Source organism: Plectropomus leopardus, chromosome 16 (assembly GCF_008729295.1).
Source record: "Plectropomus leopardus isolate mb chromosome 16, YSFRI_Pleo_2.0, whole genome shotgun sequence".
Lineage (NCBI taxonomy): Eukaryota > Metazoa > Chordata > Actinopteri > Perciformes > Serranidae > Plectropomus > Plectropomus leopardus.
Window position 1 is genome coordinate 10,308,587 of NC_056478.1, and position 17,044 is coordinate 10,325,630.

The following is a 17,044-nucleotide window of genomic DNA, read 5'->3' on the forward strand; positions in this document are numbered from 1 at the left end:
AGTTTATCCATTAACATTGATTAAAACACATATAGAGGTTGCAAGCATGTTTAGGTACAATATGGGCTGTTATGCCTTTCTTTACTTTCAATGAATTATTTCTAAAAAAAAAAAAAAAAAACACCAATAAAATAAAATAACATAGTTATAACAATAATAATAATAATAATGACATGTTGTTAAAATATAATTTGTGTTTTTATATTAAAATTCATAACTTTATAATAACCTTAAGAATAACCTTGAAAATTTGCCCTACTTATGCATCCAATAAAACACACATTTTTTTTTTATACTATTTATAAATAAATAAATAGTCACTTAAGGACTCAATGAATTTTGTTCTTTGTTCTTCTTTTATCTTGTCGGCTTTGAATTGTTGTTGTGGTTTTTAATTTGTAATTTTTGTAATTTTATAGGAGCTACTAGATACAAGAATTTCCCAGTGAGGATGAATGAAGTAGTATATCTATCTATCTATCTATCTCTTGTAAAGCACTTTTTTGTTTGACAAAGGAAAGATAATTCCATTTTTAAATTATGGCACTATTAGACAATCTGCAAATGTGTAAAAGCTCTCACAGTGTGCCAACATATATATGTGCATTTACTTTTCTATAATAATGTGCCATAGAAACACCAGTTGCAGAGCTGTCTTTAGATCAAACATGAGACAGATTGCTTAATTGTAGGTGGTCCCATACATTTACAGCTTGAATAAATACCAAACATAATTATTTTTGCATTCTTTCCACTGCAAGCTCATCCTCAGACTTACTGTTTATGAATCTTTTCTATTTCTGTGACAGAAATCTTCTGTCTGCCTCTGCATGCGTGCATCTACAGTATCTCTGCCTCTTTATCTACCTGTCTACCTCTATCACTTCCTCCCTCGCCTCTCAAGGGAGCAGAGTCTTACATGTGATAGCGCCTTGAGAAAATCAGATTGGCACTTCACTGTTTTTTTTTCTGTGGGTGTGTGCACTGTCTGTCTGAATGATAGAAATATTCAGAGCTTTTGTCATGTTCTGCACTGACATGTGAAACACAAGAGCATCTCTGATCTCAGTGGAGTTCTGCACAGGGCTGTCAAGAGCAGGAAAAGCCACGATTAAAATAATAAACATAACACTAAGAAATATGAATTTGGCCACAGCAATGAGCTTCAAAGTAAGTGAAAAGAAATGTTGAATTTATTACTGACAGCCCCTTGCGTGGTTTGATACTATGGGATTCATAGTGACATTCAGGGAAAGCTCTAAATTAATTGTGAGCTTCTGAGGTTCACATGAGGTTGTACATGAAATTTTCAACAAAGCAGGCAAAGGGCGCATTTCAGTGAAGCTTCTCTTAGATAATGCAATGAATGGAAGTTGCTTTAATATGTTGAAAGTCATAGTAAGATTATTAAAATTTGTTGCATGCTTTTCAACATGACATTTGGTCTAGATAATCATGTTTTAAAGGCAGCATCAAGCTTCCAATATCTAAATGTAATAAGGAAAAATTCAACCCAGTCCCCAGAAAAAAATTTTTGCATTGTGTGATTCTGCAAACCGTGGATACTTGCCTATGTACGTTATTATGTAGCGAATGCATTGGAATGCAAAGTTTCTTTCTGTTTTAAAAATACTGTCGTTAATGTATGATGAAATTTAAGCACAAACAATATTTGGTGGTGGTTCAGAAAAAAATCATGTTTTGGCTTGATATACCTGCTTTTCATGGCAGTTTCCCAGCTAAAAAAGCTGTGATGTCTTGGTTTTAAAAAAAAAAAATGACAAAATGCTTTTTGTAGCACTTTTCCTGGTAGAAAAACGGTGACATGTCACTGGAAAGAACCCACATTTGATGTCTAAAAAGCCACTGGTAACACAGCGTCAAGTTTCATGCCTTAAAAGCCACTTTCAAAACAGCAACATGTCACCAAAAACACCAACATTTGGTGCCTGAAAAGCCACTCAAAACACAGTAATGGGTCGCTAAAAATATCCCACATTTGGTGCCTTAGAAGCTTCTTGTAAAACAGCAACAATTTGTTAAAAAGGTGTGTAAAAAGCTGCTGGAACAACAGTGGCAGGTTGCTAAAAAAAAAAAAACATTTTTTGCCAAAAAGCTGCTGAGAAAATAGTGAGGGTCATTAAAAACACTGACGTTTGGTGCCTGAAAAAAACACTAGAAAAACAGCAATGGGGCACTACCAACCAATGTTTGGTGCCTAAGAAGCCGCTGGCAACATGGAAACAGGTCACTAAAACACAGCTGGTTTTGTTGTTTGTGGGTCTCGAACATTAATCTGCAGTTTTCTTATGCTTGGCAAGCATAGCGCCTAAATGTCATGCCATCTACCACCCCCTTCACCTCCAGATAACAAAGCAGCTCATATACTACACCACTTCATAAATGTTGATATGATACATATAAAACCTATTTGTGGTTTGCAGGAAGGTAGGCCTACGATGCCAACATTTTCTTAAAGCATCTAAACTAGAAAAAACCCAGTATCATGCAATCTTCCTTAGTCAAAACCCACTCTAGTTGCTTAATTTTTCTTGGTCCAACCTAATAAGAAAAACTTGAATGTGGATAACAACATTCACATTCACACAGCCTGAAAACAAGCACTCTCAAAAATCAATCCCACTAACCAGAGCTGTAGGCGCTCAGCAAACAGGAATTACAATTTATTGGATTTATTTGGATGGCCAGGCTCATATCATTCTTCAAATTGGCAATCTGCTGTTCATGAAACCTGGTGACACGTTCTTGACAAATAGACGCTCTGTATTAGAACTGAATCCATCTGAGTGAGGGCCAATATTTGCTCCAGTTGTCATAATTTTATCTGCTGTCAAATGGCAGACAGTTAAACATACAGAGAAAAAATGCAGACTACAGAGTGTGGAAAAACAGGTTTCATTCGATCCTAGATCTCATATCTTCATACGGTGGCTCTCGCTTGTTGGTGTCTTATTTAGATGTCTGTAGTGCCAGTAAACAAAAAAACTGTTGCCAGTAAAATTTATGGTACAAACTATTAACAGCTTTACAAGTCTACTCCTGTGTGCTAGGCTTTACAGTTTTGGGATGATGAAGTAATGTTAGCTTGTGGCTGGAAAGCCTCGGGATATGGCCAGTGATTACATTAACCTTAGAATGGCACCTGGTCCCATCTGGTCCCACTGCCGTCTCGCAGCCTCTGAGTCAGTGAGAAAGAAGACAGAGCGTACCTAAAGGGAAGGACAGTAAGTGCCTCTACTGTAGAGAGGCTCTGAAATGTATCCACGCCTGGCTGGACAAGTCCTTCCATCTATATCCATCTAAATACTTCATGCTGTTGTTGCTGCACAAGATAAATACTAGTGAAGTAGAGTCAGAGATATAATCAAAGACCATATAAGTCACTGCTTTTGCACGGTATTACATGTTAAAGTAAGGCAGAATCTCAGAAGGGATTGGAGTTTGGAGATGAAATAAGAAGAAGAAAAAAGGTCTCTAAAGGTAATACGGGGGCAGACAGTGCTGCGGCTGTGATAAAACCAGCACGACATTGCTTAAGAGCTCCACTACTAGGCAATTTGCAACACTGAGGCCTGTGAGCAGCTTTGTGACAACCCCCCGCTGAGCACAGAAGAACATTTAGACTTTTCTCAACTGGGTTTGAAACACATCCAGATGAAGCTGTTTGAAGACTGACTGGGCAACACATCAACATTCACTGCACCTGTTATGAGTTACTGCCTTTATTTATAAGACGTCGGTGAATATATTATCTCTCAAGGGACTACCACATTAGAAGTATTAGGAAGGGATTACTTTACTTTACAAGCAGCCCTTCAAACGGTCGCCTGCTTATAAGTAACTGAGACTGAAATATGATCGATAATTCAGCCCACAACCTTTGTAAACCGCTGTTTTTCCATTTTTTAAGTGTTTGAGTCAATAAGAATTATGCACCTTGTGGAGTTAGTGAATAAATCAATCATTTTGAGCATTTATGAACATTTGTGGCAGAATAATGAGCTGAGCACTCATTTATGTCAGACTTGACATAGTTTGTAAAATGAAGAATTAGCTGCTTCTGCATTTATCTGGGACATTTACTGAGTCATGGAGCAAATGGTTGGTTATACCTCTAACTGGAAATGAATGCATAAGCTGTTTTGAAAATCATCCAAAAGAAAGAACTGGGTTCAAAACTGTCGACAGAAATTAAAGAAGTCGATCTTCAGAGGATTTCTCACAGTAACTGAAGCCAGAAAAGGTCGCTGACTCTGCTATCACACTTTTTAAATGAAACGCATATAATTACAATGTCTGCTTGGCATCCAGATACAGCATCTGCTACAAAATTTTGATGAGATTTAAAGAGGACAGTTCATCCTAAAATCAAAAATACTTATTTTCTATTTTACATGTAGCGGCATCTATCAATCTAATTTGTTTTGGTGAGAGGTGTTGGAGATATCTGCCGTAGAGATGTTTGCCTTCGCTCCAATATATGGAATTAGATGGCAACCATGTCACCATGCAAAAGGAAGTTTGCATCTACTGCTAGCTCACCTAGCACCACTGAACTAGCTAACATTACAACTCAGCCGAGAAGGATGCCATTATTGTTTACATTTCAGCTGCCACGAGCACGAGCCTCTTGTTCATGAGTAGATGCACACTTCCTTCTGTGCAGTGACACGGCTGAAAAATGTGGTTTGGTAGACGAAAAAATAATAATTCCTTCATGAAAATGCTTACAACAAGGTGTGTAGATTATCTTTAGTAACCGGGTCATGATTTCTGGAAAGAGCAATTGCTGTTGAGTTTTCAAATGTGTGTCTTTTTTGGCGCTTTGAGCTTCACAAGCTGAGTGAAGTGTCCCTTTAAGAGCCTTTAAACAGTTACTTAAATTACCCATGGGTGCCATCAGTCAAAACCTACATCAGATGCATAAAGTAAACACAAAAAGGCAGATACATTGCTTTTTTCCCCCACACTGGCTATGCATTTCAATCGTAATGCTTTTCTTCAGGCACCACAAAAAATGGAGAAATGACATGTCATGTGCCAAATTATGTTGCTAATAAATCAGACAGGTGATGTAATCTCCAATTTTCCTCACATCTCGTTTTTTTCTGTGTAATCAATGTGTCATGGTTTTCCAAGGTGATCTGTGATCAAAAGCTGCAGAGGCTGTTTTATGGTGATAAATCAAAATTGGTATTATTTGACCGTATAAAAAACAATCTCTTCTTTTATGCTGTGAAAGTCTAAGCAACCATGAAACTAACTATGCATAAATCAGGACATATTGCATCGCAAGCAAATATAGAGGGCAAACTACGGATACCTCGCTCTAACAAATCAAACTGGGCTCCTTTCCACGTGGCTCGTCAGCCATTCAGAGATCCACCAGCACTCTCACTATCTCTCCGTGCACTCTGGTTAGATGGGGAGTAGCTAATGTGCCGGGCTTTAGCTATATGCTATGATTCATCGTGGCAGTGCGCCCACATCCCAAGAGGGTCTCACCATTTGTTTGCACCAACACACGCCTCGGCCACTGTGACCTATTGCAGTTTGATCTCAGATCTTACGTAACCAATTGTGCGGAGCAGGGCTTACTCAGGGCACGTGGCTGATAACATATTGAAGTATTCACAATGACACTTATTACTGCAGAAGGGAACACCAAACAAAAGAGAGGGGGGTACGAGGAAGAGGATTGGACTATTGGACTTCACATCAATAAAAATATTTGCATTAGGAAATCACATTATCGTCTGTTGGCTGCTCCTGAGCCAGCAGTGATAGCATTTTGGCAACAACTTTTCTCTTATTCATCATGAGCCTCTGAAATATGAAATGATGCAACAACAGACCTCATGTAGGAAGTGATATATAAACAAATTTTCTGGGGGGTTTTGGGGTTTTTTGTATCCATTATTTGTTCTTATTTTGTTAGTACCCATTTGTTTATAGGCACAATTCAGTCCTAAACCTGAGAGGCAGTGATGTGCCAAAGTAGCCTGCCAAAAAGCCAAAGAATAGGAAGATCTGCTTTGATTTGGATTTGGGCATGACTATTTATCTTTTAAACTAAACTATAACCAGGAATATAAGATACTGCAATGTTGGTAATTGACTTAGGTAGTGGAGACAAAAATGATAAATCAAAGCTATGCCAACGCGTGTGCCTGCAGCAGCACTTGTACTTCATGCCACCCCTGCATAAGTTAGTGCCTCATTTTGGCCACCTCAGTAATAAAAAGTACGCCACCAACATCCCACAGTCCAGTGCTGGGTTTAAAAGTTTGCCTTCACTTGCCTTTGCAGCAGCTGCTCCTCTAATTTAATCTACTGATCTGATCAATCTGATCGATCCAACCACAAACTAATCAAATGACCAATTATCTTCCCTTTGACTCAAAGTCAACAAAGTGCTGCTGAGGAAAACATCTCGGGAAGAGTTATGTCAGAGCTAGTTTGCTCATCTGTCAAATCGTAACAGAAAAAGAGAAATGAAGATATATACAGGTATGAAGGTATACATTTTTACAATGCAAAAGTCACCTTAAAGGTACTTCAAGTTGAAAATACACTTGTCCCGCACAATCGCCTCCAATGGCGACAACATCATATAGGGAGAGGGCACTTATACATTAGTGATGATTCATGGCCCGCTTCAACTGAACCGTCACTTGCTCCATCACCAGCAAATGAGCCGCGGACAATGCATCATGGTTACTGCGTGGCTGTCTGTAACCCCCATTACCTAAAGGACAATGAGCTTGAGGAGGAATGAATGTGTCCTGTCTTAGATAAATGTTGCACCTGATTCTGAAGAGTGTGCACTGTACAACATAAGCTCATGGCAAAATACGCTTGATAGTGTTTAAGTAGTCAGATTCTGCCCAAAACAAAAGCAAATCCTTGGTATTTTGGCAAAGTGTGGGCAATATGGATGGTGCAGTTGCAAGAATAGAAGCTTCTATTATTCTATTCTATCTGTTAGTTTGCTGGTAACAGATTAAATTACATGGTCATTAGCACACTATAAAATCAGACAAGTTGATTTTACTTTTTAAAAAATTAAGGAAACCAATTGGCTTGTGAAATGTTAGTAAATATAACTATTTATCTTAATTCTTGTCTCCTGTATCTGTTTGTTTAGTTTCTTAAAATTTAGATCTATTTACTTAATCTTGTGAAGTTGTTGCAACTTAAAAATTACAAGTTTAAGCAAATGAATCTTTCTAAGTTTTAACAACTTCAGTAAGCCAAATATACTGTGCTACATACCTGTATTTTTCTGGCTTCATACTGGTCAGTTGTATTTGTATGATCTTAAACATGTTAAGAAAACAGAACTTCATTATTGGCAAAATCCTCTTTGTCCAACTAAGCTGGTTTACTGAAGTAGCTAACACTTGAACAATGTAATTTCACTTGTCATTTTTTAAGTTGCACTTTTTAAGTACTTTCCTTTTTCAAGGCTGTTTCCAAGATTATTTTGAATGAGATCAACTTCTCATATTTTACAGTGCATGATCATCAAATGTTCATGACACAAAATTAGCAGTCATTTAGACACAAGGACACACGAGCCATTACTGTAAATATATGTATGACTCATTCCCTGCAGCTCTCCACAGATCAAGGACAATATATACTATATGTGCAGCGCCCTACTATACGTCTATCTTAACGCCGCCATTAATAATCCTCTTATTAAATGGACAAAATGAGACAGACGTCACCTCTTAACCTCTTGATACCAGTGTTACCAGCAGCTCTCTCTACAGTTGGAACATTCATTTCCTCTTGTGCTCTCTAAGCATTAGTCTGGCCTCTTGTTCATCTCACTCGCTCCCCTCCACAAAGCAATCTCTGTGCGTGTCATGAGCGTCGTGGCTGTGTTTTGACCTTGACCCCCCCCCCCCCCCACAACCTCCCTCTGCGGTTCATAATGCCACGAGGGCCGAGGCGGGGAGACTGATAGCCCCGTCTGACCTGAGGGTCTTGAGATCTGCCTCAATGTCACCTCTTGCACTGAACACAGAGGCCATCATTGATCGTCTCCGAGATAAAAACAGACAGAAGCGCAAGAAGCGAAAGAGGGAGAGATAAAAGAGGAGGCGCTGGGAGATAAGAGGAGAGGGATGTGAGAGGGGACCGAGTTAGCAAACGGCAAATCATTTGAAATGGCTCCCAATTCCATCATTTCGCGTTTCATCTTTCTCTCTCAAGTGCACTTTTTGGATGAAATATTGTCCTCGTACAGCAGCGCATGCCTTTGGCTGTCATCTCAAGATAACTGTGTTATGGGTTATTACGCCTGTGCTCCATGAGTTAATAAAAGCGTTTGAAATACAAATTGACTGTCAATTAATACTCCCTTTGTAATGAGCTACTACAGAAAGCCGTAACTAAAAATCTTACTGTGGGTACTTAAGTAGCAGCTGTGATACTGTACTTACATCTCATTAAGAAAAGTGTTAAATTATGTAACAAGTATCATCCTCTCTGATGCCTTCCCAATGACAAATTATTTTTTTTTTTATCATTATTTTCCACATATCTCACAGCTTGAGAGATTCCCACCCACTTGACCCTCTCAACATTACTTCAGATACTGTCTGCAACAACACACAAAGTCCATTAGACCCACATTAACGATAAAAGCCCTGAGGATGGCCTGCAGGTCCCCTATCTGCCCAGCCAATCCCATCTCACCCATCCATCTGATCCGAGCGATTGCTTAGAGAGTTTGAAGCTGTACAGGGTCCTCTATTAGATCTGTCGCCCTTCGTTTCTGCTGCCTTTTGCTACTAAGGCTTTTGTCCCGCTTTGCAGTCAATGTCTCCACCGGCAACTAAATCATGATAGATAGCTGCAAAGTGACAGCGTGAAGAGATGTAACGCTGTCCGAGGGAGGTGGACATGAGATAGACAGCGTGGTTACATTGGTCAGATTCACACAAGGCTGTTTGGAGGGAAAGAGGAAAGTGAACATTTTAAAGATAAAAAGAACTCTATACGATAATCAGAGCATTAATATAGGAGTAAACAACTGTTTGCTATGTAAAGATATAGTGGAGCAATGGTGTCCTGAAGTCACAATACCTATGTGTGTGTTGAAATATGAGCTTCTCTGTTCTTTGGTGTGGTTAACGGTCTGGCCGTGAATGCTCATTAGTGCAAGTGAGTCCGTGTGTGTGTGTGTATGTGTGTGTGTGTGTGTGTGTGTGTGCACGCGTGCGTGTGCGTGTGTGTATGCCACTGGCTAGCGAAAAGGGCTCCAAATTTACAAGTGCTCCAGTTTGCCGCAAAGTGTACTGGTGCACAGAGTAAGTATTTACCAACCTAACCCACATTTTTGTTTCTGCACTGAAAAGACGTTTGCTTGAGAGTTTTTATTTACAGTGGAAATTGGGGTTTCTAATTGAGCTCAGGCCCAAAACTGCTGCCCTAGTTTGGGCTTGTGTTGGACTGTGACAGAAAATATATCGGTTCACGTAGAGTCACACTTGTAATTTTTCAGGGCCTGATTAAAGTTGTACTGAGGACAGTGGATTAGAAAACAGTAAAGCTGGTATTTGGAGATGAAAGGAAGAATGTACTCCATGTCGCCTTAAAAAAAGACCTCTTCAGTCACATCTAGTGCTTGAAGACATGAGACCCAACAGTTACTGTGTTTCTTGATCACAAGTCATACACAAACCTGATGGCATGAGCTTTTTGAATTAAGACTTTTAATTCAAACACCTGTGGTGAGTTTTGACCTTGACCCCCAATGCTTGAGACTTTCCAAATGTTGTCCAAATTAATCTGTTTGGACACATACGGCATAGATGATTAAATATCTTTAAAAGAACTGGCGGATTAACAGACCCCTCTACTTCTTTTTTCTTTCCTTCAGACCGGCCACCAGCTCCGGTCAATGTGTCTGTTACACACCTGCGGTCCGACTCGGCAACTGTATCCTGGGAGGTTCCAGAGGGAGATATAATAATCGGCTTCTCAATCTCACAACAGGTAAGTCATAAACTTGTACTATAAATCAGAGAGACCATGGGCAGATTAGCAGAACACCCCCACCCCCCCTCCAAAAAAAGAGAAAATTGTATTAGTTTTATTTGTGGCTCTAGCCATTTGCGGCTTGGCATTGAGCCTTCATCATGTCTTGTTGAAATTTTGTTGGCACACCACGCAGCCAGTATGAAGAGGTGCACCTGGAATCCATTTTCTAGCGTGTCACAGTTTGTGACAGCTTGTGGGACATGTTGGGATAAAACGGGCCAATGAAAACATGAAGTGATAATATATTCACCGCCTGAAGTCCACTGAGATGCCGTGCGCTCAGCAAACACCTGATGACGAATAAACGAGTTTGTCCAGCATACAGAGTAAGTATTGGCACACATGCACAAGATCCCGAGAGAATAAAGATTTGTTTTTTGTGTGGATATATTTTCTCAGGAACCCCTTAAAGCTTTGCTTAGCATGCAGAATGGCTGACTAAATCTTGCCTTCAAGCCTGGAGTCAGAATAAAACTTTGCATGGTGGATTTGTCAAGAGAAAACAAGGGGTGCCGCGGGATTTCAAAGCTTTAAATAGGAAAACCAATGACACCGAATGCCATATGCTGCAGTAATCGTGTTTATGCTTTATGCAGCTCAAGACATCATGCAGCTATTTAACTTTGCTATTTGTTCAGTGCAACTGATGAGCTGAATACAACACCGAAACGGCTGCTCATCAGTAGAATCTGAACATGTTTCGTGATTGCCTTGAGTGTATATGACGGTTTAATAATCACATTATTCATTGTTTACGGAGAGAAATGAGCTTTTTCAAGCAGGACCATAAAACACAGACATCTGGCCCAAAGCCACTTCAAGTACAGATGGGCTAGAGAGCACACTGAGAAAAGAACTTTGCGTGCATGCAGGAGGAATAATTCTCACAGCTCTGGGTCTTGATTGCTCCAATAACGTTCAGAAAGGTCAAAGACAAAGTCTGAGACTCTGAAAGACTCAAGGCAATTGCAGTTTAAATTAATCAGAATATTGACTCCCCAACTTTTCCATTCCCAGTCAAGACTCCATATGGCGAAACTAAAGTGCCAACTGTTAATATAATAAAGTTCTCAGCATGTCGTTCTGCAGCACCTTGAATATTTTCTGGTTGGTCACCTTCATCTCACATTGTCATGGTCACCATAGTCACTGTTTTTAATTTTTTACAGAACAGACTGTCTTCCTTAGGGGCGCATTTGCCAGGCTGGTAATCTCTCTGGTTGCCTTGATCACCTCATTGACTACTGTATCGATTATAGATCAGTCCATTCTCTTCCAATCCCCAGAGGCAAGAAGGACACATGCAGAGATTCATTCGGGAAGTCAACACCACCAGCCGCTCTTGTGTCCTTTGGGACCTTGAAGAGGAGACTGACTACATCATCCAGGTCCAGTCAATTGGCCTCTACGGTGAAAGCCAAGCCAGCAAGAAGGTGCATTTTCGTACCCTCAAGAAGACAGACCGCTTCCCCTCTAACAGCTCCAATCAAGGTAAGCTGCTTGGAGGTTTTGATAAATTACCTGTGGCAAAGTTCTTTTGAGAGCAAAAAGTTCTATCCGTGTCCAAGGACAATAATAGAGTGTCATTCAAACACAGGGACTTGTGTTTCCTGAAATAAAAATAAACCCCTTCTAAAAATAAAGAATACGGCCCTGTGTCCACTTATCTTTTTTTTTCTCAGCAACAGTTTTTTTTTTTTTTTCAATTGTTCTCTATAAAGAGTGGGTGTCTGCAGCTGCCTGGAAAAAAAATGCTGCGCCTGGTATCATTTTTCAGAGCACTCTGATAAATCACAGAATTTAAGTCGTTAATCGCAATTAATCGCATTTTTCAAATCATATTTTCAGTTCCATTATTTTGCATTCATAACTCTTTTAAAGTCCATATTGACAAGGGTAAGAAATTCTTAGATTGTCTTGATTCAGAATCAAATGACAACAAAAAACTGCATGGGACTAGCATAAAGTGGCCATGTCTGTAAAGGAGAGACTTATGGGTACCCATAGAACCCATTTTCATTCAGATATATCTAGGTGAGAGGTAAAGGGAACACTGTGAAATGGCCATTTTTCCATCGCCGAAATTTAGCCTAACTAAGCATCATTAAGCTCCTTTACTGAGAATCTAGCATGGCATGGTGCCACTGGGTTCCTTGGGTCTTCTAGTTTTATATGATACCAGTATCATCACTCTAGCTTTAAAAGTCAGCCTGGTATGTCTTAAAGACATGAATGATTTACTGATTTTTTTTTAAAAAAGTACAGACCTCAATTACTTGCGGTTTAGGCATTGATGCTGAAAGCCCTGTTGTTTTTAAATGATAATGTAGTTCCATGGTGCAGTGTAAGTGTAAGCTACATCAGGCTTTGAATATACAGACAACAAATTCTCAGTGTGTTGTTGTGACTTTATGGGGTTTGTTAATATTAACAAAAAGTTAAATTGCCAGGTATTAAGTCAACAAAATGCTGTAGTTTGTCATTGATAAGGTCACTGCAGAAATCTTTTCACACTGTTTCATCTCACTGTTACATAACATAATGCTTTGCTTTTAATTCTACAGCACATGATAGAGCCACAGGCCTTTTTCCCAGAGGCACAGACAGGAGCAACCCATTACAGACGCTTTTCCTGCTGTTGCTCAAAAAGCCTATTCTGGCTGTTGAATGCTTTTAAGCACACTGACATTGAAAATGAGGCACAGTAAAGGTTAGTGCCGACATAAGTGCACGTAACCTAAAGCCTCCTTGCACAGCGTCTCTAAGGACACTTCATGCAGGTTTATTTTCTCCTACAGACCAATTCATTATTGACTGACTCTGCAAGCATGGCTGCAGGCAAGCTCCTCTGCATTTATACCTCTCTATATCACTCGGGGTGCCTAATCAGGATTCTGACACACACTCTGAAGCACTTTGGATTCAGTGTTTGGGCTCATGGGCTGGAGAAAATATGAAGACCATGACCAATAGAGAATAGGTTCAGTAGCTCTCAATTTCTTACGGCACAAATGAGGAGAGAGTGAAAAAAAAACATTTGCTAAGCAGCTGCTGAGAGTCTTTAGAGGAAACTCATTTGCTAATCCATGATTTTGGGTAAAGCCAAATACATTAACTTTTAAAGGTATAATATGCAGGAATGGATACCGTGCAAATTTATGGGAATGCCCACAAAATGTCACATGCTTTTACACGAAGGGGGAAAACAAAGTTTGCTACCATGCTAAAGATTTACTGTCAGAAAAATCAGATCAGATAAATCCAGAAGTGAAGGGTATTTTATATCCTGAACCCTATTGTCCCATGTTTTTGTCTTAAAGTGACTAATGGGAACATTATATTATTAAATAAGTCCAGTACTGCAGCTCATGGTCTCAGGTCATGTCTGCACAGTCAATTTACATCCACCAAAAGTGCTTGTTTTTGCCACTGACATGTTCAGATTGTTATAAGTGTGTCCTCAGATTATTAAAAGGATCCCTAAAGACATAGCACTTTTTTAAAGCCAAATCGCTATTTTTGAACCCTCAGACTTTGAGCATGTGAGGACCTGTAGTTCTTGAGGTTGGAAATAGCTTCATAATTAAATTGTTTCATGTTAACGTTACAGCAAATTGTCAAAACATATGCTAATGGCGTTGAGTAACATTAGTGCTGCTATACTGTGTTGAAACATGCATAAAATTCCATTCAACGTGCCAGACTATTAAAAAATAGCATTAATGGCTGTAAGTAATTCTAAAGTATATGTAATAGTGTCTCTTGGATGCATGCTGTTAGCTGATCACTCTCTGCAAGAATAAAAACTGTGCTTTCCAAGTCTCTGCAAGCTGGGGGAAAGAACTGTTTTCCCCCCACCAACTTTGCCCTCATTACACCCTCCCAACTGTGACAAGACACCAACTCTATCTTTTGTCCACTACTGTATGTAAACACAACATTCAAACTTGGCCCTTTCTCCAAACTGTTTGTGCACAGACTGCAAGCTACTGTACATTAGTAGGAATATTACATTTGTTGTAATGAAAGAGCTGAGACAGCTATGCTAACTCCTACCTGTTCAACAGAAATCAGACCAGCTCTGCATCACTGTTCATTCTCTCCTTTAGTGCTTGAACTGAAAGCCAACCCCAAATTTCCTCACAATTTTGAATGAGGTATCTACTTGGCGTTTTGCCCATAGATATATAATAATACCGAGATACCAGATGCCAAGATGGTGACTACTCAGTCCCGTGGAGATGCTCTCCTGGCGCATATGTCAAAAAGGTTTCTAGCCTCTTGGGTTTACTTTCACAGTACACGGCCCATTGAAAATGCAGAGTTGTGTTTGTGACTCTGGTCCCACCAGTGAGTTCCCACTCTACTCAAAAACTTTACATTGTGATGACGTCACAGATTCTTACATAAATTTTCTTGGCCCAAAAATTCATAATCCATGGTCTATGGGCAAAATGCATTATGGGCCACAGGGGATTTTTTCACTGCAATATCGCGAGTGGCCACTGGAATATTCTGGATGCAGGCTGAGCAATGGTCATGGGGGCCTGGTTTCACCTCACTGTATTTGCTTTCTTTGGCACAGTTTCCGCCATTTTGGTAGCTTCCTCTTGCTACTACTTGATCATTACCTTTTTATAAAGTCTCAACCTCACCTGCTCACTGTTACCAGCTGGGAGCTGCATGAAGGTCTAAAACACAGCAAAATAAGGAGAAAAGAATACTAGATAAATACACTGCCACACACAGTTTTTCAGGAAAATCCTACAAAGTATACCTTAAAAATGGTAGCAGCATGCATTTGACATTGGTTTAGAAACAGGCCTGATACTTGAAAAATGTATCCCTCTGTTATCTTATGGTGAGGTCGAGGTTGTGAACATAAGAAGTGCTGATGCAAGCGAATCATACACGGTTCTCTTCAGCTGACTCAGGTTTGGTAGCATTAGTTAAGCTGGCAAGATCGGCGACAGAGAAAGAAACTAATCCAGGCTCAAGTTCAACACTGTATATTACGCTAACAGGCGCTGGCATTACACCCCTTTCTTGTTGCTTTAAATTAAATACTCAGGGATTATTTCTGTACTTATATTTGATGTTGGAAGCAAAGGATTTTAGAGGCTAACCATCAATATCCGAGTAGTGCTGAGTATGAAAAGAATTATGGCCAGTGCCTCACTACTTTGTCAACATTTTTGGAAAAGATTCACTGTGTAACATTAATCAGGAATTTGTGATCCAAGTGGGTCAGAAAAACAGCCCATTCAGTGGATGAGCTTCATTTGTGGGAGTTTGTTTTTGTAAGTGTAGAAGCAATCAGTGTCAGCTCTCCATAAATCTAATGCTCTGCACTGCTGACTTCTCGTGCCCCAGTTCCAAAGTCCAATCACATCAACTTTCTCTGAGTAACTTGAGTCTAATTTATGACTTAACTTGTCTTTTCATGTTTGGTTCTGTGTGGCCGTATATTCTGACCCTGATATTGTTGGCAAATTTATTGCGGACCAAAGAAACACTCAATATGTGCACATCATCTGGGGAAAATCCAGACACAGCCACCATGACTAATACTCCTTTGATAGATAACATATTGCACTTCTATTTTTATCCCAGTTTTAGACAAAGATGCCAGCTGAATAGCTACAAAGTGAAAAACAGTAATGTAATTAGTGATGGAAAATTATCAGGGGTGCAAGAAGTACTCTGATCCTGTACCGAAGTAAAAGTAGCAATACTGAAGTGTAGGAATGCTCTGCTACAAGTGAAAGTCCTGCACGCAAAATTTTACGAAAGTGAAAGTACAACTGTATTAGAGTCGAAATGTACTTAATAGAGCAAAAGCAAAAGTACCTATAATGCAGAATTAATAATATCAGAATAATATATATTTTTTGACAGTCACTACATTAGATTATGAACACATTAATGCATCCACAATAAGATATTCATCATTTTAATATTGTAGCTGGTACATGTGGAGCCAATTTTAACTACTTGATATTCTGCAGTGTAGTTTAATCTATAATAATCTAAAACAATTCATTAGTTTACTATATTTTGCATTAATAATTTTAATATTCAAAGTAACTAGTAACTAAATGTGTTCAATAAATGTAACAAAGTAAAAAGTATAAAACTGTAGTAAGAAGCAAACAGTAGCAGACAATGTTAATAGTTAAGTAAAAGTTCGAGTACCAGAAATTTGTACTTTAAGTGGGAATAGACATGTTTTTTTTTTTTTTACATGTATCCACTTCTACACTATGTACAGCCTGATTCGACTTGTGTACGGAGCAGAATTAAAACCTGTATGTATGCTGAATGTTTGACATTGTATCTGTGTTTTTGACTTGGGTTAGCAAGTACAATGTTGTGGCAAGCTAATGCTAGCTGGATCTTTCTTAATGGGACGAGATGGCAGCTTTTTAATTTTCCTAGACACATTCACCCACCCCACAGCAAGCAGAATAAATATACCTCAGTAAAAAGGAAATTCTTCATCAATTACACAAATGAAACTCTCCAACATACTTGTTTCAAACATCTCTTTTAGCTACATTATTAATTCACTGACCCTGAAAATAAATTTTTGTTGTTTTTTGAAAATAAAACTCTCCTTACAAGTTTTTGCCCTCTCTGAAAGCATGTTTACAATGTATCCACCTAAAAATAGCAACATACAATACACTATAACTTTAATGCACCCTAATTTAATGTGACATTTCTTGTTCACGATCTTCCCACTAACCATTGTTCCTTAAAAAGCCTTTTTAATCTACTTGGCTCGAGCATCACAGAGCCATTTCAGAAGCCCTTTGTCACAGCCAAGTGCCTCCTATTGAAACTAAATTGATTTGCGGTATATCCGGGGCATTCCCAAGAGCCGAAGCTATGATACCCATGAATCAATAATGCTTTTATTTTTTTTTTCTCTGCAATGCAATTCTCTTTGATAATGTGATTACAT

The 17,044-nt window shown here is 39.1% G+C and overlaps 1 protein-coding gene across 1 annotated transcript in view; it reads left to right on the forward strand.

The window, feature by feature from the left end:
• Positions 1-17,044, forward strand: part of fndc4a (fibronectin type III domain containing 4a) — a 30,165-nt gene that overhangs the window by 726 nt on the left and 12,395 nt on the right. Inside the window, exons 2-3 of the mRNA XM_042503776.1 lie at positions 9,917-10,032; positions 11,364-11,568. Coding sequence (XP_042359710.1) covers positions 9,917-10,032; positions 11,364-11,568 — 321 coding nt within the window. The remainder of the gene's footprint in view (positions 1-9,916; positions 10,033-11,363; positions 11,569-17,044) is intronic.